General features: G+C 43.2%; 1 protein-coding gene across 1 annotated transcript in view; it reads left to right on the forward strand.

Annotated features, from left to right (window-relative positions):
• The window catches only part of gpc3 (glypican 3), a 134,553-nt gene that overhangs the window by 53,726 nt on the left and 57,667 nt on the right, over positions 1 to 23,160 (forward strand). Inside the window, exon 3 of the mRNA XM_031280151.2 lies at positions 16,802 to 17,487. Coding sequence (XP_031136011.2) covers positions 16,802 to 17,487 — 686 coding nt within the window. The remainder of the gene's footprint in view (positions 1 to 16,801; positions 17,488 to 23,160) is intronic.

Raw genomic sequence — 23,160 nt, forward strand, 5'->3', positions numbered from 1 at the left:
CCCCGCTGTTGTAAAGTGTTGTCTGTAGCTGGTTGTGCTTTGCATGTAGGGATGTCCAGATCCGATCACGTGATCGGAAATCGGGCAGAATCACGTGGTTTCAGACTCGATCGGAATCGGACGTTACCTCCCGATCAGGACTCGGATATATATGTATATATATTCTCATTATTTTTTAACACATCTATAGTTATGCGGTGGCACAGAGTTAGACCCCTTTGACGCCACACAGAAACAGCAACGCCTGCGGCATGACATCACTTTGTTGCAGAGACGCTATTGGTTAAATGCCGGCAAAGTAGAACACGGAAGCAGCTTGAAGCGGAAAGCGCGAGTATGTCTGCGGTCTGGAGGTATTATAAAGTTGAATTATTATAGAAGTATCGGATCGGGACTCGATATCGGTAGATACTCAAAATCAAATGACTCGGACTCGGACTCAAGGGCAAAAAAACCTGATCGGGACATCCCTATTTGCATGTGTGGGATTCTGAAACGTCCTTAAATTCGGGAATTGTCGTTTGTTTATTCAAAGTCAAAGACAGTCCAAAGTAGTGCTACTTTGCACATTTTTGTGAGTCTGAGGTGTATTTCACATTTTAGCTGCCAAAGCTCAGCTGCTTTCTTCGACCCTCTCTGTCTCTGTCTCTGGTCCTGCACTGAGCTCAGTCAGTGTGCAGTGTGAGAGGGGTGCTTCTTTTTCCGACAATATCTTTTGCATTTCTAATCCAAACGTCAAACTTGCACCGCACTTACTCGTGCCCGTAGCAAGACACCTGTCAAGTTTGAAATCCAGCGGACTAACGGTTCGAGAGATATGCGCATAACACGCAGACAGACAGACAGACGTTCCTGCAATTTATAGATGGATTAGCAGTAGTAGAGGAAGCAATATTTCCTAAATTTTTTAGACTTAATTTTCCTTTTGTTGTATATTCATGTGACAAAGTGAGCTCCATTAATTAAACACACTGCTACGTTTCTAAGATTTTTTTTTTTGTTGGGGTATTTTCGCCTTTAATAGATAGGACAGCTCAGACATGAAAGGGGAGAGAGAGGGGGGAAGACATGCAGGAAACTGTCACAGGTCGGACTCAAACCCTGGACCTTCTGCGCCTAGGAATAAACCTCTTCATATGTGTGCCTGCTCTAACAACTGAGCTAACCGGCCACACGCCACTACGGTATTGACTGCAGTTCCACTTTACGTCTCACTATTGCAGTTGTTGTCTGAGGTTTGCTTTTGTTTCCTAATCCTTATCCTCTCTGCTGCTCTTAGTTGTACATTTCCCCCTGATGTCTTCCACACAAATTCTTTCGTCACCTTGCTGCATTTAAAAGGGAGATTATGCCATGACAATTTTCAGGAGATGCAATGTTGCGGTAAATTACAGCAGTGAAACACATTTGAATGTCCTGTTGAAAGGCTTCAACCAGATTGCGATGTTTGTTGCTCTAAACGATGTTTGTGCTGCACAGTGGTACTAAGCCAAATGCATTTTTCTGATGTCAAAATACAGCATGGGGATCTGTGCTCTGTTGTTTTGCTGATTGAATTTGGTGCCAATCATGCTTGTGTGTTTTAAAAACCACAGAGATGCATTAACTTCCTTCATCCATGTTAATTTGCTGGTTTATTATAATTTGTCAGCCACTGTGCCATCGTGTTTAAGAAAAAACATTTGCTTGCACATTAAAAGGGGTTTATGGGCAAGAAGGGATTTCTTTCTGTTTGAGATCAGAAGTCCTCCTCTTTCCCTTTTTTGGTTGAGAGATTAAGTGTTTGTCTCTTTGGTTTCATAAACTGACATGATTCCAAACTCTCAGGATGTCTGATGTGTTTGTTGGAGGAGACTCCAGGGGCGCTAAACTCATTTACTGGGGATGGTGCCATATCAATATTATATTGCGATGTACTAAAAAAGTCAAAGAAAAAAGAAATACTGCAACATGTCACCAGCAACTGGAGCCACAATTTTGCGGTGATAATGACAAAGAGTACTCACTTTGGTGTTTGGTGCCCTATCATCAAGCTGCCAGTCAGCGATGTTGATTTTAGCTTCAGATGACTCGGAATAATTAACTGCACTGGTGACAGCTGTGACCACAGTTTCGTATCATGAGTTTGAAAAGCTCCCAAATAGTGGTTTATGTCTGTATGACTCTTTCGAGTCTATATTATAAACAATATTACTGTAGCTGTGTCAATTTCCCATAGTCTTTTTTAATTGATTGAAGAGCATGCCCCCTCGCCTGCTTCCCACAACACTGATGACTGTGTTGCAATTCACAGATGTAAAACTGCTGAGAATTGAAGTGAAAATAGAGCCATGGATTTTTGTGGTGGCGTTCCCTTTGCATAACTCCCATTGAAGCTGCGTGAAGAGATCTATGAGCACTAGGTAACAGAAAAACTGCGAAAAAACAACAATCTCGCCCTGATATACCGTCGGCTTAGCAAACATTTGCATAATTAAAAATGCAGCAGACGCACAGCTGCATACCAGTGGGGTCGTGCATCTGGCTGCCTACACGTCTGCATTTTAAATGAGCTAGTTTTAGACTGCCGTGTCATTTCACATAATTAATTGAAAATACAGGTTCAGGTTACTTAACTAGTAGATTTATAATTAGGTAGATTTCTTTTGCAGCAAGAACATGACATCCAACTATGACACACAACTATGAAAACTTACTAAAACCTGATACAAGTACTCAAAATCTGATACTACTCATACAGCGTTGACAGAAAATCTGTTAAACCAGAGTGTAGACATTCTTCACATCTGCTCACTAGTGTGTAGGATACTCACTGATATACACGATAAACAAAGCACATTACGGCTTTGTGAGGTCAGGCCCTAATGTTCTCTAACATAACAAAAGTTGTTATTAGAAAGAGAGAGTTATGGTGCTTAACAAATCTGTTGGCAGATTGTTTCCATCTATGCAGCTCTAGTGCTTTTACAGTTCTGCTGCAGCAACTAAACAAAAGCTTAACTTCTTGTTTCTGAGTTGCCTGTGTGGGATGTTTGAACAAGGCTGAAACACACTTGTTGCATGTTGTGTTCAGATTTTGGTCCTCTTCAGAGAACCTGTTTTATTTTCACTTTCTGTTGGTCACCGACACATTTCCAGCAGAAAAAGCTGAACGGTATTTTATCATTTTGTGCCTGATTTCTAGTTTCTTCTAGACTAATTAGCACATTATCACTTCAGAACTTCACTTAAACTTGATATTTATCCATGTGAGTGCTGGTGGTTTCTGTTCCACTGCTGCTGTGATAGCAGCAGTATTACCCTTGAGAAACACCACTCAAGTTGTGTTGAATTTCATTTGCAGTTTTGGCTTTTCACGTGATAGCATATCTGAATTAAGCTCCTGCCCTGCTTTGTTCTCTCAGTGTGTCATTTTTTTTAGAACCATTTTTCACAGCAGCTTCTTTTTGTGTTTCTACATTTCACACTAAACTTCAGGGTTGCATCACTTTTTCTAAATGCAGACAAAGTCTTGACATAAAGTGTTAATAGATACAAGATCACAGCAGGTAAAAAGAAAAAGTACAAAGAATATAAAACTATCTAGGAGCATGAAAGAAAGCAGTAGAAGGCTGATCTGCTGTCAGCTACAACATGAGAGCTTTATTAGGATATACTAGCGCAGTGCCCTTTCCCAACATGCCTGTTGGAAACGGGGCCGATTGCTTGGCCTCCTGTATTGCTGCTTGCAGCTTTCTCCAGAACCGTTGTACTCCGAAATAACTCACAGAAGGACCCTAAAGCACTTAATATGCAACTGTAGGCCTATACTACTTGTACTTCAGAGGGAAACATACATTTACCTGAAAGAGAACGTTGCAGATTCAGATTCACAAAATACCACAATTAAAATATGATGCATTGAACTATCCAGCATTATATTAGAGTTGAAAATCTCCACCTTGAAGTGCATTGTGCTGAGTCAGCCTGGTCTCACAGAATTCTGTGAAATGATCACGAACTGTTAACACTGCATTACGTGGTGGTGGCACGGAATGTGTGAAAATTCCCTGTGGCCACCACGGAAAACAATGCCAATGTAAAGTCACTGAGAAGATGACGTAGCACTAAGAGCGACTACGGTAGCGAGTAGTATGAAAGCCCGAAAATCTGCATAGGGAGGTTGGTTGGGGGGGTGGATGGGTCAAACAACACAGGACTTTCACACAGGAGACCGGGGATCGTGTCCTGCGTGTCACGTTTCCTAAACCCAACAGTAACCGTCCGTTCTTATTTTCCTAAACCCAACCGTCCCGTTGTTATCCCGCGTGTCATGGAAACATAAGCCCACCCACAACCTTTTCCTTAACTTAAAGGGCTGTGTTCATTTCGCGGAATTCTTCCGTGTGCCCATCACGGAATTCTTTTGCGATTCCGTGAAACTGCCAGAGATTTTGAGTTAAGGAGCCGTGTTCATTTCATGGAATTCTGTGAGATCAGGTTGGCTGAGTGATAGTGCCTCTCTTTTTACTTTAACTAAACATTTAAATGCAGAACTCGCACTGTGCGGTCACAGGTGGTTTTATATGGCATAAGTAAAGTGCATCGTGAATGTGATGTGTGTTTTTTTGTAACTTGTTTTTTATAAAACTCAACCTGTTGCGGGTTCAATCAGTCGCGGTTCGGCTGCGTGTCCCCTATTTCATCATTTGCATGTAGAGTAGACAGCAATGAGTTTTTGGCGGATGATCAGTTTTTGGCAAGACACCTGTGGCCGTTGAACTGCATTCAATGAACGTTGTAGGGATTCAGCAACTCCCCACCCCCGCTGCTGTACTGTGCATGTGTGGGGAGACAGCAAACAGAGATATCCCGATTTATAGATAGATTGATGTAAAAATGTGTTGTAAAGCTGATAAATATTGAGAAACCTAACTAGATTGTATGTTCACTTTATGATTCTCCATGAAGAGGAGTTAGTGTCGAATGATTTTTATGAATTTTAAATGAGCAAAATGCAAAACGCTGTCTTAGCTCATTCTTCTTCTTTGTTTCTTCCTGGCATCCTTTGTGGTCGTCAGTGCGATCGGGGATTCTTCCACTTTACACTTAAAAACAGCAGTACACTGATGCATTCTCTATCATCTCGTGAAGTCTAGCTGCGCGAGCTGTCTGCTTGCTTTGCCCTCGCTCTTTTCGACTTGTTGCCGTGTTTCCCAACATTCCTTTTGTTTCTGAGACAGCTGCCTCCTTTCTCTTCACAAACTCCAAAGCTCTCTGCTCTTTCTTTACTCTGATAACTTTCCCACTTTTACTGAGCGTTTCTCAGTCGATCTGTCAAACACCGATTGTTAAATTTAGCATAAATCGATTCCTGCTCCCTCATTTTAATACCCTCTGGCCATTTCAACTATTTCCCGCTGATCTTTTTTCACCTCGGCCATCTGATTTTCTGTGCCCTCCGGACCACGCTTTCCAGTCCTGATACGTCATTCCTCAGTGACAGCTAAACCGATAACCTGTGAGCTGCAGTTTGCAGCCTGTTGCTGAACTGCAACATTTTCTTCCCTTCCTGTATCTCACAGCAGGTTACTTTCTTCCAGCCACAAAAAGCTCAGCTAGAGCTTTTCTTCTTTTATTAGTGCTGCCGGTAAAAAAGCTCAACATTTTCATGTTCCACATCAAAGTCTGTTGGCATGCTATTTCTCCCCGAGGCCATCCTTCCTTTCACAAAGTTAAGGCTGAAGTTGAAATACCCCTGCTGAAAATGGAATGGTTTGTTAATTTGGAACTAGAAGTTTCAAGTCTGGTCCTTCAAACGCGCTGATTCAGTGTTATGAGTCACATTTGAACCCACATTGTCACGAAGAAGAGATACAGTAAACACTGCAGCCCTTACACTGCACTCTGCAGGCTGTAATGAAACTGTCATTGATGTCCTTCATCCCGCAGGGGTTCAGGCAGTCAATTATAAACACAATCTCTCTCTCACACACTCACACACACACACACACACACACACACACACACACACACACACACACACACACACACACACACACACACACACACACACACTCCATTTGATCTCATGACAAGGATAAGTCATCTTCAAGTAATCTTGCAGTAGCAGTACACCCCAGTACATCTCACTTACTGTGTATCATTATAGCGGAAAAGAACTGATATAACTCAGTATTAATTATTAAAACAGCAAAGCACTGGCCTTTCTAATCTTTTATTAAATTCAGCTTGTATTAATTAAGAAGGAAGGTAGGATTTGTTCCCAGCCATGCACATACACACTCACAAGCATCAAGGGGGTAGAGTGTAACTTAATGAGTGTAGTAACTTGTGTTTTATATTAATCTCTGATATTCCAGGGTTCACATTGACTACAACAACACTGTGAGAGCAGCGGAGCCTCTAGCTGCAGGCCAGGCACAGGGGACATGAATCTGACATGATTGTTCTAACGTTGTTTTTGAATCCGTTGAAAGTTCTTTGTCTTGTAGTGACTCTGCGGCTCCACATTCACAATCCCTCCCGCACCCGCACAGTTTTTTTTACTCCATCTCTTTCTCTCCATCTCTCACACTTCTTGTTTCTCTCTCTCTAACTCACACTGTGCACCCATCTGTTTCAAGAACTTCAAAAACACTCCGTATCCCCTCGCTGCTTTTCTTTATCAGTTCACTTCAGTACAGTCCATTGCTCTTTTATGTCTTTAAAACCCGACTTCAAAAAGGGAAAGAATCTCATCTTTCCTTACTATTTTACCACCTTGTGAAATGGTGATGCAAATATTTCTTCTGTAACATTTGCCCCTGTTTGAAAGCGAGATGTGCAGAATTAAGCCGATGCATGGGCGTGATGCATTGCAAGCATAAAAGATGGACTGAGGGCGAATGAGTGGGAGTGCATTCATCTTAAACCACAGGATCTACTTAGAGATGCATATTGGATTAATAGAGCATGGATGCTTGATTTGGAGTGGCGTACTCAAGCTGTGTTTGTCGTGACCTCTCTCATCTCCTCTCAGATTGTCTCCACTCTGGATGAGCTGCTGGCTTTTAACCCTCTATCTCCAATCACAACCCTGGAGTGCAACGAGAGCTGTGGGTGTGTTTGTGTGTGACGGTCTGTGTTTGTGTGTCCTGTCTCTCCGTCTCGGCCTGCGTGCTGGAAATGAATCCATTATTGGAATAGCCGTTCACTTCTGAGTGGTAGAGAGATTCCTCTGAGTCCGCAGATGTATCTACTGTATGTGTGTTTTGTCTGCGAGGCGAGCGTTTGTTTGGGGTGTCAGGTCTCTCTCACCCGTGGCTGAGTTTTGGCGAGAGGTGTGCGATGTGTCTCACAGCTCTGGCACTGCTTGACTCCAGCTGCCTTTGAATGCAGCTTCAAAGCCTGCCTCGCTGAATGTTTCTCTCCACACGTTCTGGCACTATTCGCTAACCCCCTCCTCCTCCTCCTTCTACCCTCCAGCTCTCTGCTGTGTTTTTCCCGTTCACTTTTGCCCTCTCGTCCTTCACACCTTCACTGTGTCCTCTCCTCTGCTGTACACCGTGTCCTCTGACCGCGCCCATTTGCCGCTCTGAGATCGAGCACGACTCAACTTTGACCTCGGCAAGGACCGCAGCGCCAGAGATCAATGGAGACAATGGTGGAAGACAGAAATATGAAGGCAGAGCAAGCAGTCTGGCATATTCTGTATCAGGAGGGGCCGGCAGTATTGGTGTGTGTGCATGTCCAGTGCTTCCTGTCTTTTATTAGGATATAAGAGGATGTGGCTCATTGTTCCTGCCTGGGCTTATTTTACAATCACTTACAATGAGGTGATGCATTTTATGGACATTGAGATCATTGAGTCCAAAATGAAAGTAACACATAAACCATCCCATTTTTCCAATTGTCACTATCACCAGCAAAATGAATTTCACTCAGTCCTACTCTTTTATTATTATTATTATTATTATTATTATTATTATTATTACGCAGCGAGCGTGGCTCTACTAAATAGTCTCAGGAAGGAACTTGTGTTGGTGGAACATTTGCACCCTGCAAAAGAAAACGTCACATACAATATATATTTTTTTGGGGCTTTTCCCCCTTTATTTGACAGGACAGCTAGGTGAGAAAGTGGAAAGAGAGGGGGGGGGAAGACATGCAGGAAATCGGATTGGATTCGAACCCTGAACCTTCTGCGTCGAGGCATAAACCTCTTAGTGCGTGTGCGCCTGCTCTACCCACTGAGCAACCCGGCCACATTCACATACAATATTGAATGAAGTTAACTGTTCACACAATACAGTAAAGTGACTATATAAATTAAATAAATTAGCTAGATACACAGTTAAACTTAATTTGCTCTTACCAGCGTATCGACGTGTGTACTTTGTCCGTAGAAAACCCCCACCAATCGGTCCCAAAATGTCCCAGTTAGATTGTAAATGCAGTAAACATAATTCTTTGTAAACCTTTACAATATTTCCCTGAAAGAACCAAGCAGGCCTGCCTTGTTGCACGATCTGAATTTTCTTCAAAACTTGCCCTTTTCAGCGTGTACTGTTGCTCAGAGGTTCCTCAATGCGACCGGAGTTTAAAGTAAACGCAAAGAAAGCGGAAAGTGAGGGACATCCGGTGGAACTTATCCGGTAAATGAACCATCGTCAATCCACACTACCTTCCTAGTCATTTTGTTTTTCCTAATCACAACCGTGTCGCGCGTCCCCAGCGGCCGCCTCACGGCCGCCTTCCAGTATATGAGGTATCCTTTCCCCGTTGTGTATTTCGTGCTGGCCACCATGAAAAAAACGAGAAAAATGTTTCAGTGAACACGTATCAATAGATTAAAAATAACGTGACATTTACACGAACTGCCGTGAGACCGGATTGCAGGGTTGTTTTCCGAGTCTTTAGTTTTGCCTTTCTGTTGGATTTTTCTTTTGGATCTTCTTGCTGCTGGTTGCCAGATTTCTAGTGCTTGTCTACCTCTGGACACTTTCTGTTCAGCAGTTTTAAAAAAAATAATACATCCTCAAAGATCATTGTGCTGCCTTCTTGTTTTTCCATTCTGCTTTTTGGGTCCAAACCTGCTACTTCTAAGTTGTGACACACTTACAGTATGTAAAGGAATTAACCATTTTGAGTAAATTGTTATATAGTTAAACTTGAAAATGCTCTGCTCTTTAGAAGCAAATATGGTAATGATAACGGTTCAAAATTACGTGAAATTGCATTTTCTTTATTGAAAAACTTAACATTCATGAATAAAGAAGCTGATGCTCTGCCTGGACTGATGATATGCTCCATTTAGTAAAGATGTATTATTCTCACTGATAATACCAACATTTAGTTGGATGTTTGTGGCATTTATACTATTATTATTTGGGGGCAAAATACCCAGGTTATTATAAATTGGAATTACCCTTTGTGCATTATTTTTAATTTAACAAAAAACATCAATTCAAAATAAACAAAACTGTTGGTATTTTGAAAATGTGACATCAGACTGACCTCTTCAGTTCATTTGTTCATGGGGAGCAGACTACACGTAATAAGACCAGTGGATGGATTTTCATTGTTTAATTGTTTATCCAGCTGTGGAGTAACATTTCCCAGAAGCTCATTGGCAGGCAGATAAATGAGTGAAAACCAAAATCTGCCTGTGTGTGTGTATAGCTGTAGTCCTGACACCTGACTCACACCTTGCCCTCCTGCTATGGTTTGCCAAATGTTCGCCCACACTGTCGCCACCTGGCTACTGCTGTGCACTGTGTGATTGCATTGTGTACGTCTATGTGCATGCATGTATGTGTGTGAGACAGGGTGCTCTCTAACAGATGGAGTAACCTAATACATGCCTCATTTCTGCCCCGCTGTCCATTGGCCCTCATGGTCTGCTGGTGATGCTATCTGGGCCTTACCAGCATCCTGTCTGCTTTGTTCCTGGAATCAGCCCCACCCCTCCCTGCCCTGCCTCGCCGCCGCCTTCGTCCTGTAAGCGCAGTGCACCCGGATTCAGACACACACTTGTCCCGCAATAGCAGCTGGTGAGGTGGAGCCGCTCTCCGGTTACCTGGGGCAGGTCGCTCCGTAGGAGCTGAGTGAAATGTGTCTGGAAAGACACCATATTGTTTACACAGTCAATGAACAGATGTTGCTTTTGTTGCAAACATGCAGGCATAAATAAAATCATCACTGATTGCAAAAGCATGCTGGGATGTTTGTGGGAGTGTCGGCCTGTGCACGTCTGTATCAAGGTTATAATAGTTTGGAATTGTCAATTAGTTTTTATTTTATTTTAGTTTTGACTTTTGGATTTCATTTTAGTTTAGTTTGAGTTAGTTTTCAGAGTGTGTTTGCAAGGTTTAGTTTATTCTCAGAAAGGCTTAGTTTATATATTGTTTTAGTAGTTTTAGTTTGTTTTTGTTAGGGCCAGGTATAATGTTTCAGAAGTATGTAGCTACACATACACACAAAATACAAGGCCATGATATTTAATGTTTAATCTTTGCGCTACTTTAGTGTCCGATATGCATAAACAATTACAGCACAGCACCATCTCAAATTCATGCTGTCTCCTTTTTGTCACTAGTGAAATATCATAGCTAAGAAACTAAAACTGAAATGATTTACGTTCATAGTTTTTTAACCTGGCAATATTGTTTCTGTTTAGTTTGAGTTTTTCTTGAAGGTTTTAGTTTTTATTTAGTTTCAGTTTACTAAAAATATTCTTCACTGCTTATTTTCGTTTTAGTTTACTGAAATAACCCTGTTCTGTATGCTTAATGTAAACCCTTATTACTTACTGCTGGCACATTAAAAAACATTTTGACCACTGTTGGCTTTGTAAAGCCCCTTCAATCAGTCTTAAGTTCGCAATCAATAAGCTGTTGTCGCACTTTGGAGATACAAGGTTTCCAGCTCTCACACACACACACACACACACACACACACACACGCTGTGCTGGCATGTGTCTCTGTGAATGGCCCTCCGGCCCTCCTGCCAGTCCTGGACAGGTACTGTTTCTATCACCGGGACCAGGTGGAAGTGGCTTCTCCATCCATCTCTGTGGTGACTAGAGGTGACACTCCATCAGCCAAATGGATTAGTCTCATTGGCTGGGTAATTTATTGATGTTTTCCTCCCCTGGGCATAATAGGTGTATGGGCCGCTGATTGATGAGGGCGCATGTCTGCCTCCGCAGCGTGTCAACCAGAGTCAGTCAGTCAGTCTGGCATGTTATGAGCTTCAGAGTTGACTTCTGCAACACCCAGACTGATGGCCTCACGGACATCAAATATGCTCATTTAACAGGCCATTCATAGATTATGTGAAAAGCCTGTTTTATGTCAGAGCAGGAGTCACTTAGAGCTTTGAGGTGTCAGAAATAAGTGACCTCACTGTGACATAGATTTATTAGACTTCTTTTACACTTTTTTTTTTTTTTACCTGGAATCTGCAGGACTTGATCACACTTTAATCGGGGGGCTTTGATTGATGACATGATGGAGAAAGTAGATGTTATGATAAAACGTTCACGATGTAACGCTGCAGATTTACGGTATCAATGACAATGTGATAGAGTGCCTGATTAAGTTCAAGTTCAATTTGATTTATTAGCACATTTTAAAACAACCGTAGTTGACCAAAGTGCTTAACAAGTTCAAAAACAAAATGGATGAAATACACAAACAAATAATTAAATACAAAACAACATATTGTAGTAAAAAGGTCAAAGTGTCAAAACTCAACTCGAATTGAAAGCCAACGAATACAAGTGGGTCTTAAGCAAGCACTTGAAGGTTTCAGCGGTCCGAGCAGTTCTTATTTAAATAGGTAAACTGTTCCAGAGATTTGGAGCAGCCACTGAAAAGGCTCGGCCAGCTTTTAAACCTGGATCTGGGAACATTGAGGAGCATCTGATTGGACGACATCAGTGCTTTGACAGTAGATTGGTTGACACCAGACCCTTCTCATTTGTAACTGAGAGTGGGTCTGGGGAAGGTTCATTCACAGCCCATTTCCAAAGGGGCGTCACCAACGGATGCCGCTCAAAAGCCTCTGGGCGCAATTGGATAGTCCTTCAACCAATCAGACCAACGATCCGGGTGACGTAGCAGTGACAGCGGCATCAACGGGTTGTTGGCTTCGGTGGCCGTCATGTTGAATATAAACAGAAAACTGCTCGCCGTCACTGCGCTATCGTCATTGTGTAAAGCCCGCCTCAACGGTTGTGGTTGGTGCCTCGATTTGGAAAAATTGGAAATGGGCTTGAATGGGCTCTTGGCCAGACGGACTTGCAGAGCAAATCTCTAATTTGCCGGAAGTTCGTCAGGGTTTTCCCAGGCTACTTTGACAGTAGTGCGAATATATAAAAGCTCCGATAAGTAAGAAGGTGACAACCCATTTTAAATCTTAAAAAGACAAGCAATAAAATCTTAAAATCAATCCTAAAAGGGACAGGAAGCCAGTGGAGTGAGGCTAAAACTGGGGTAATGTGGGCTTTTTAGTCCCATTTAGAGACCGAGCTGCTGCATTAATCTGGACTAACTGTAACCACGAAGAGATGACGGATCCAATCTAACATATGAAGAGTTGCAGTAGTCTAGTCGAGACATAATAAATGCATGAATTACTCTTTCAAAATCTATGCGTGGCAGTTAGGGCTTCACAGTCGCACCTGGAAGATACTGGCGTTTACAACAGAACTAATCAGTTTTTCAAATTTAAAAGCACTGTCAATCACACCCAGATTCTTGGTAGATGGACGAATGTAAGATCCTAAAGTACTAAGAGCATCTACACAGGCACTTAAATCCTCACAACCCAACACAACAACCTCAGTCTTATTTTCTTTAAGACTGTTGTATATTGGAGTTAATTCAGTGGATATCCATGTTTTAATTTTAATGCACAAGGATGATAAGAGGCCTAAACTCCCTGGAGTAAAGGGTATCTGGCTGGTGAAATAAGTGGACAGAGGTAAGAGGAGAGGCGTTTCCCTCTCTACTGCTGATGTGTCTGTAAAAAGCCTTCACTCTCAGAGGAGAAACAGTTTTCCAGCCTTCTGTCTCCATCTGTGACACTGACAAAATAAATGCTACTGCTAATTTTAAGCATGACCCAATATGTTTCTGCGGGCTCCCGCTTTGGTAATGTGTGCTCTTGACCTGCAGTTGTATCCAGAATGTCACAGGCCCCCTGACATACAGCCCTTTCTCCCCTCCATTAGAGGATACCTGATCCTGCGCAGGCTCTCACTGATGAAAGAGAGTGAGCAGCATGCGCAGGAAATGGGCTCGCAGTGGTTCTTGCCATGACCCGGGCTACTTAGAGCCATTGAATTGCATTTATGAAGAGCCCTCTAGTCTTTCTCTTCACCATTACAAAGTGGCTCTCCTCTTTGGGGTGTAAGAGATACTACAGGTTGCAGCAGAATCAGGGTTAGATGTAAGAGGCTTTCACAGAAACCGAGAAAAGGACAAGCAAATAGCTTTGAGGGGGATGTGCATTTTCTCACCCCAGTGACTAAATATCATGTGAATTACCAGGAATAGAAGACTTTGTATTTCTACGTAGTGCGTGTTTTTCTGTGCGTGTGTGTGGGTGGTGTCTCTTACCACCTCCCAGTCTGTCTCCTTGTCTCGACCTGCAATCTGTACATCTGTCTGCTCATTGATCACAGAGGGAAATGCCTCGCAGTCGCAGCAGGACAGCCGTAGCCTGGAAATCTAAACAGATGTGCGCTGCTCCCGAGTATCCTCTCACACTCACCCAAACATCCTCAAATGTTTTTTTTATAACCTTTTTTCACCAAGCAACTGTTTCGCTATGCATGCATGCTGTTTTCACCCGGTTTCAAATTCACACACACACACACACACACACACACACACACACACACACACACACACACACACACACACACACACACACACACACACACACACATTGACATTTACAACCACAGCCTGCCACTGTTTAGGTAGTTTGTAGTTTGCTATTGTATTGCAAAATAATAGTGTATTGAAATTTGCCTACCTTCTTCAAGATTCTCTTGAGCCAGTCATTATTTAATAGCAACTTATAGTAACGCGGTGAAAATGTAGTCAAACCTCGACACTCAACCTTGAGACACAGCATATGTATTTTATTTGATGTTGCCTTTTACTTTGGCGGCGTGGAGTACAAGGCAACATCATAGAATTTTCACAGATGTGTGTGTGTATATATATATATATGTGTGTGTATTATTATTATTATTATTATTATAATTGTTTTTCTTCCAAAAGCCATAACCACTTTGAACTCACACATGCACAGACTTCACAGTCTAACCCCTCAACCTCACACTGTATATGAAACCATTTTCTTTTTTTTTTATATGTATATAGCGTCTCAGAACTGTGCACCTTACCCCTTTCTTTTTTTGCACTTCTTATTTTATTCCATGTTGTTATATTTATTTTACGTACATGTTGGCACTGGAAAAGGAGTTGCTTTTAATCTCATTGTACATGTGTATAGTGACAATAAAAAGGCATTATATTCTATTCTATATAACTACTGTTGCAATAAACACTGGAAACAGAATTAATTGATACTGTACTATACCAAAGTGATATTAAGTGCATTTGTATCCCCAAAAAGCAAAGTTAGTTTGAGGTGTTCATAACAATGTTTTGCCTTGTGTATTGCCTTAAATGTTTGTGCTGTCTGTGTTTATTCACCCCATTCAACAGTGATCTTCTGACGTTGTGTACTGTAGATAGCGTCCGTGTATGTACAGTATGTACATGTACATGGCCTGTGTTTTTTTGACTGATCTCAAAGATTACCAGAATTTTTTTTTTTTAAATTACAGTTCCTCTTAACCAAACAACCACATTGCTTATTCCTACCCTCGAATACAACCCATAGGAGCGTTTCATAAATAAGCGGCTTGAGCGGAGGCAGGAAATGCGACCCACAGGAGCGTTTTCCGTCCTCAGCGTGGTTTTAAAGACATCGTTAACATTGTGTAACGGTCGTAGTTGGGTTACGTTTAGGAAGAAAAACTTGGTTAAATTAGGGAAAAAAATCGCGGTTTGGGTTAAAATCAGTACATTTGTTACGTCACTTCACTTTTGTGTGTAGATACATGACGTAATTACACACTTGGCGCAGAACGTGACGTTGGTTTTAAACGGATTTCAAACAGGACGCGAACGCCAGCCTCCTGGGTCAAAGTCCTGTGTTTGTTTAACCCTTACACCTACCCTCCCGCCCATCCTTAATGGACTTTCTGGGTCTTAATAGCCTACCGCGTAACATGTCTTCCTGCTTGGCTCCTGTCAAAATTACTACAGCGGCGCCACCTAACAATAAACATAAATATGGGCCATAATTCCTGCTTGGGTCGTTTTTCGGGGAGGACAGTCTTATAAGTTAATGAATTGGGCCATAAAGCTTCAAAATAGGAACAGTTTTCATTCAAGTTGAACACATTTTCATCTCATATGGATGTGTCTTCGCCTCAATTCACACCACCCAGAATTAATTTGCGTCTGTTAATTCTTCTTTCAAAAGTTAGATAAAAATGCACCCCAGCAGCTTTTAGTCAGAGAGTGGGAGGGATGTTCATTTCCTTTGCTCAGATTTAGTCATTTTCTCTTATGGACCTCCTCATGTGCCTGAAATTGCACATAGAAAAACACATTACACCTTCTACACAAAATAGACAGAGGTGGCACATGTTTCCTCAGTGCTGTCCGAGGACCCACAGCGACGTGTGGGCTGACAAGCTTCATTTGACCTCAGAGGAGCATGAAGAGAAAGAAATTAAACTATCCAAGCAAGAAAAATGAAATAACAAAGATGAAATTGGTTAGCTTTTGTAGTACAAAAAGTAATAACTTCCTCTAACGTCCCCTGAACCAGTGCTCCCCCCCCCCGCACACACCCGCCCTCTCAAAGCAGTTGTGGCTATCACTCTCAACAAAGTGATGTAGTGGACTGGCTGCGTTATAAATGGGATCCCGGCATCCCCAGCTATTCTCCTGTCCAAAGCTTCATTTCACTGACTCTCAGCTCCCCTGCTAAGTTCAGTAATGGAGCTTTAAATCCCCTCTGTTGTTGGGTCCTCACTCATTTTGCTACCGGGTCGATGATAGAGCTCTCGCTTCTTGTGCCACCTTGTTGATAAGGCTTCACTTTGTGCCTTGAAACGCCACTGATTATTTTCCCTTCTCACATCGGCCACGCGCCCCTCCCTCCTGCATGCTCTGTATGCTTTCCTACCTGACACATCCTCATGCCTCTCCCGCTTGACTAATATATTGAGATTTTCTCTTTTAAAGGGATTTTTTGAAGATTCCGTAGCTCTGCGTTCACCGCGCTTTAGTTGTATTCAAAGGTCTAACCAAAGATCTTGCTTTTCGTCTGTTGCAGAAGCATTGCTCTCTTTATATTCCAAGCCATCGTCTATTATTGCAGTTTTGTGTGTGTGTGTGTGTCCTGTGTGTGCATGAGCAGTCCCATTAGAGAAAACAACAGATTGAGAAAAAAATGTCAAAAGGGAAAGAGAGGCTGTGCGTGGGAAGTTTTCTCTGACTGTGATCGTTAAGGATTGGGATGGATGTTTGGGGGGGGAATCGCATGTATTCAAGTGTTTGTTTTCGAGCTAAATTGCTGCCTATTTTTTGACAGCTTAGCGTAGTTGTTGTGATTACTGAGGCATATCATTACCTGCTGAATGCAACAGATTTCTGAAAAGGTGGCCTAACTTTCACCCCGTCTGACTCTTTTTCTTGTTGTCGTCTTGCTTTCTTGCAGAGGCCTTTGACCTGGTGCTGCGTCACGGCCGTAACTTCACCCTGGCAATGCTGAAGTCCGAGTTCCCAGGTCTGGGAGGTGGAGCCCAGAGCTCCGTGGGGCAGCTCTTCCTGGACATGTCGCTCTACATCCTGGGCTCAGACTCCACAGTGGACCACATGGTGGCGGTGCTCTACGGCCGCCTCTTCCCACTGGCATACCGCCGCCTGCTGGGCGGAAGCGGATCCTCTTTGTCTGAGGAGTGTGTAAAAGGAGCCTGGAAGGAGTCCGAAGCATTTGGCCCTTATCCCAAACTGATGATGACCCGTCTGTCTCGGTCCCTCCTGGCCACGCGAGTCTTTCTGCAGGCGCTGAACCTGGGCATCGAGGTTGTCAACACCACTGACCACCTGCGGCCCAGCCGGGACTGTAGCCGGGCCCTGCTGAGGCTGTGGTACTGCCCGCACTGCCAGGGCATGCTGGGGCCGCCAGCCTGCAGAGGCTTCTGTCAGGCGGTGATGCACGGCTGCCTGGGGGGAGCAGCCGAGGTGCAGCCTCACTGGAGGAGCTATGTGGATGGACTGGGGAAGCTGGCCGGTGCCATGAGGGGCGAGCAGGACATGGAGGCTGTTGTTCTTAGACTGCCTTCAATGATCAAACTGGCTCTCAAGCACGCTGTGAACGAACGCACGCGCCTCACTGCCCTGGTGAGTCCAGTACACACATACAGTACACACATACACACTGCACTGCATTGAAAAATACAAGGGGCTGTATTGGTGTGGATGTGTTCCTAGCGATGAGATTGACGGCTCTAGACTCCAAAACACTAGCCTGGAAATCCAGACCCAAATCTGAAAGATTAAGGGACTGGCAATGAGTAATGAAAATGGCCCAACTCGAGGGGCGGCACCAAGCATGCATTTTAAAATCTCACTGCACGCAATTGGATAACACTACAACCAATCACAACAACCACCAGTGGGTTTTCGCTAAGCCCCATGTGCTTAGCTATCAGCGGAGCTAACTGGTAGATTACATTTTTGCCGTATCCGGTCTGCAAAACAGCAAAAACGTCCGTCTTGCAAAGGAGTCTAACTCGTTCATTGTAGCGGCCAAAGCCGTTTCAAACAACTGGTGTTCATCCGTAGCCATCTTGCAATGTTTACTAATGACTTCGATGTCGCAGCGCTGTCCTATATCAGATACACTGATGTAATTGGTGCAGCTCGGCTACAAGGGCATAGTTAATGAGCATCATTATTGAATGCCAGAGGTACCAAATCACTGCACTGCTTACACTTCACAACACTTCCAGATAGTGTCATAACAATGATCTTATCCTCCGTCTCGATAATTGAAAAAATCACGTCTAGAATTGAGGTGAAGCCACACTAGCACCATATTTTGTGAATATTCAAACTGATAAACCGTGTTTTGTGTGTGTTTTGGGGCTCTAAAGCATGAGCATTACAGACCGACTGACTTCCTGCTGAATTCACTCACACACGAATGGCATGAAAATAATTTACTGATATCACTTTTTGGCTTTTTAATTTGATTGGACCTAATTGCTCAAATTGTGATAAGGCGAAGGGTATTTTTTAACAGGTCACACTTGAATGAAGAACATGAAAGAAATACCACATTAATTTCAGGTCAGAAGACTTTTATTGAGCGAGGGGGGATGAGTTATCCAGGCTATTTTTTTCACTCCAACAAAGAAGACATTACCTTGTAAAAAAGAAATCTCAAACAGCTAGACACAGCTACAACCATAGACAGCTAAAGAAATGGACAAAGTGACGCCGTTGTTTTCGACGGAGACCAGTGAAGGATATTGTGAAGCACTTTTCCGGAGATGGCTGAGCGTTACTGCGCAGCTGCAAACTGAGCTTGCCGACGTAGATGTGACGTGAGCAACCTGTCTGAAAGTTGGAAGTCTTCTGGTAGCTGTGCCAAGAGAAATCTCAATCATTCCCAATCTTGCAGAGACGGAGAGCGCAGGTATATGTAAGGAGATAACATAGGCACAGGCTAATTATCGCTAACTAAAATGCTAGTTAACATTAGTAATTAAACTTAAACAGCTAATGTAAGTTGAAACTGCCTGCGAGCTTCTCCTGTACTGTACGGTAATTTCTCTACTATGTGACAGTAAGTCCTGTGGTGATGACACAATCGTTAGCCTATTTTTACAAAAACGTCTTCTACGGAGCCATAACGTGAGATACAAGGTAATGGAGCCTTTTATACATTGTTGTGTTTCTTTAGAAATAAACAATGGACAAATATAGTCTTTAAACACTTCAGATGTAAAGTTATTCGCTGTCAAAGTGACATCAAAATGAATGTCAGTCAATGGAATGCTAACGGCGGGTGAGTGCTAGGTAGCATCAAAATGGCGCCATAGGAGCTACGCTTTGTAGAGGCTGGCTTACCCCCTTGGCTACAACAGAAGTAAACTCAAAGCAAAAAATGCACCTTGGACTGAGCTAAATAAAGACCGGGAAATAATAACAAGGAAAGGGAGGGAGGCAGTCAGACACAGTGCTCAGCATGTCTCGCTAAAACTCGTCTCTCACTCCTCAGCAGCAGTGACCCGTTATGTGTGGTTTCGATAAAACTGTCAAGTTTGTTCTTAGCCCACATGTGAAGTCAGGGGAAGTGCTCATGAAATATGAAGACCTTTTTCTGCCAGAGTTACAGAGCTGGATGTGCTTTGCTTCTGTATATCTGCTGAACTTTTCACTCTCACACCCTGAATCCCCGCAGTGACCAGGTTTCCACTCAGAACCCATCATTTATTAACACACAGGTTGACCTCACTTACTCTACAGCGCGAGGGCGTGGCTGCATTCATGAATCGCTGACTTAGGGGAAATTGCTCATTGTGTGTGTGTGTGTGTGTGTGTATGTGATCCTTATCCAAAATGAAACAAGTCCTGTGTAGGTTAATTTAAGACTGCATTTCCAGTCACCACACTACACTGCACTACACTGTGTTTATAGTTCTGACTCTGGTTCCAGCATGTGGGATTAAAGCTGCTGCGGTCGTGTATTGTTCAGCACAGTGACAGGGTCGTGTTTCTGTGTGTGTGTGTGTGAGTGGGAGTGTTTGAATGCAATCTTGCAGAGACAGTCCTTGCTCAGTGGTGTCATTGAAGGGACAGAGGCATCGTTTCTCTAAAGGCTAATTTTGTCTCGCTGAGGAGTCGAGGGAGATCACCCAAAATTAGACAACACCTGATTACTGCACCTCAAATAAGTTTGGAATGTGTGTGAATGGATTTAGGCATTACAGGACCACTGTTGTGTTTAAAAATATATATGTATATTAACTGTAAAACTATAATTAACCATACAGACAGAGCGCATTTAAGTCCCGCCCCCCGCCGGAGGGGAAAACAGCTCACCGCTCTCCATTGATTTGTATTGCGTGAAGGTGCCTCCTCCGTCTGCCAGCTAACAACAGGAAAAGCCTCAAAGCTGATGTGTGGTGATATTCACTACCAACAATGTAAAGAACCTATAACTAAACTGAGCTTTTAGGAAGACAAGGAAGTGTATACAGACGTGAGTATCAGGAAGAATGGAATGGATGTGGGATCTTGACACTAAGCTAACGATACAGTATGCCCGACATTACATGTGTAACAATTAGGGCTGTCAAACGATTAATTTTTTTTAATCACGATTAATTGCTGAAGTTCTATAGTTAATTGCGATAAATCGCATATTTTATCACATGATTAAAATTCTATTATTTTGCATTTCAGAACAGGCTGTGTGTGGGGCTGCTGTCCCCCTCGACGGCAACGAGACAGGTCAACCGTAGTACGTCTTTAAGACCCGAGTCCTCTACGATGCTGACAGGTCTGCAGTTAGTTGCCACCCGTTGAGAGAGAGCTGTAGTAATTTTTTGGGATTTGGTTTCATCCACAAGTAGCATGCTAGCGGGTCGCATCACGTTAACTGTACTACTATGCTTAGCTCCGTAGGTGGTAGCTCAAGCTTGACGTGCTTCGGTGATATTTTAATTTGGCTTTACACAATGTGCATATGGCTTTCAACTTGTCTACGAGCCGTCCGGGAGTTTTGGAAAATAAAAAGCGCCATTCAGGATTTCATTGCTGCTGTCTTTCTCCATCATGCCTGCAGCCTGCAGCAGCAGGATGTGTTACGAGGAAGTGGCAGCTTGATGATAAGTAACGGTGCTGCAAAGGGTCAAAATAGTAGCCTGTTAGGCACGACGCAAAGCCGAGTGAAGTGTAAAATAAATTAATAAATGCCGGCATGCGATTAATGCGATAAAAAAAAAACGCTTAACGTTAACGCTGACAGCCCTAGTAACAATATAGCTAGCCTGAAACTAGTCTATATCCACGACGTTCCACCTCCGGGATTGCTCCGTTTCCGTCGAAAAAATTTCGCCGGATTTCACTGCTGGATGTCTGTCACCTTCCGCTTTCGTTGTGTTGGCGTTTTAAACGCCAGTGGATTTCTGAGGACTATGGTTAACTGCTCCTCAGATCTCTGCAGGGTAAATCCAGACAGCTAGCTAGACTATCGATCCAATCAGATTTTTCTGTTGCACGACTAAGCTCTTCCTGGACATGTCGCTCTACATCCTGGGCTCAGACTCCACAGTGGACCACATGGTGGTGGTGCTCTACGGCCACCTCTTCCCGCTGGCATACCCCCGCCTGCTGGGCGGCAGCGGATCCACTTTGTCTGAGGTGTGTGTAAAAGGAGCCTGGAAGGAGTCCGAAGCATTTGGCCCTTATCCCAAACTGATGATGACCCTGTCTCGCTCCTTCCTGTCTTTCTGCAGGCGTTGAACCTGGGCATCGAGGTTGTCAACACTACCGACCACCTGCGGCCCAGCCGGGACTGTAGCCGGGCCCTGCTGAGGCTGTGGTACTTCCTCTGGTGGATTTCTGAGGACTATGGTTAACTGCTCCTCAGATCTCTGCAGGGTAAATCCAGACAGCTAGCTAGACTATCTGTCCAATCTGAGTTTTCTGTTGCACGACTAAGCTCTTCCTGGACATGTCGCTCTACATCCTGGGCTAAAACGACTAAAACTACTTTTGAACGTACACGTTCCACCAAAACAAGTTCCTTCCCGAGGCTATTTTGCAGCGGCACGGTGCCGAGCTTAGCGCCGCCCAAGACAATTGTGATTGGTTTAAAGAAATGCCAATAAACCAGAGCACATTTTTCTCCCACCCCGGAATGCTGTGTGGACTAGCCAGACCCTCTTTTGCAGTGCTGTGAAGGAAGGTCTGGCAAAGCGAGATTAGCCTGAAACTGACATTTAGATATTTGACTTGGTAACAAAATGCTTGCTGCAAACGTAACGTATTAGCATATCGTTAGCTTAGTGTCAGGATCCTACAGTCTTCCTGTTCCTCCTGCTGATTCCTCACGTCTGTAGCTACTTTTGTGTAATTAAAATTCAGTTTTTCGGTTCGACAGCTTATAAAAACGTAAGTTATGGGTTCTTTTCATTGTTGTTAGTGCATCCCAACACACAGCAGCTGTTCTGTTGTTTGCTTGCAGAATGGATGATGAGGCACCTTCACGCAAGACGAGTTAATGGAGAGCGGCGAGTTGTTTTCCCCTCCGGTGGGCGTGGCTTTCCATGTATGACGGGATGCGCTTTGTCTCTATAAATGGTCTATAGGCCTACACTGTATAAAAACAAACCACTTCATTTTTTCTCACTTACATTATTGTTACATTGTAATGCAGTATGGAGCACAAACGTTATGAAATATAATAATAACAGCAGATTGTTTTAAACCGATTATCCACGATTTTACCCACTCATCTCTCGTGTGTTTTCTGCTACAAGAACATGGCTGGAAGAAAATATTTTTTTCTATCTTCTTGCAGTGAACGCAACTGAATATCATCATGTGGTAAAAAGTTGCGTATCGCGCACCAGAAGTAATACAAACTAGACAGAGGTTTTGTATTATGTTGTGGTATTTTGATTTATACATTTTCATGTGATTATAGCATCTTTTAAATTATTCAGACAGATGTCATATCTGTCTGAACGGGTCAATGTGCATCATGACCCTCCTCCCGACATTTTGCCAATGCTCGACTTTAGAGACCAGGCATATGGATATAGAAATGTTTAGTGATGACAGATGAACGTAATTTGACTCCTCGACAAGAAAGAGATAAAGAGACGGAGAGGAAATAGAAAGCATGCACGTAGATGAGCGAGAGAAAGCAAATGACAGAAGCAGAGAGGCAAAACTTGTTTTAGTAATTACAAGTCATTTTGTGCAATTCTACAGTTTAGCTAGTGAATTATATGTAACTACATTGCAGAGTCTCTGTCAACAGATCCATGGTGTGGC

This window comes from Sander lucioperca, chromosome 1, assembly GCF_008315115.2.
Source record: "Sander lucioperca isolate FBNREF2018 chromosome 1, SLUC_FBN_1.2, whole genome shotgun sequence".
NCBI classification, from domain to species: Eukaryota; Metazoa; Chordata; class Actinopteri; order Perciformes; family Percidae; genus Sander; species Sander lucioperca.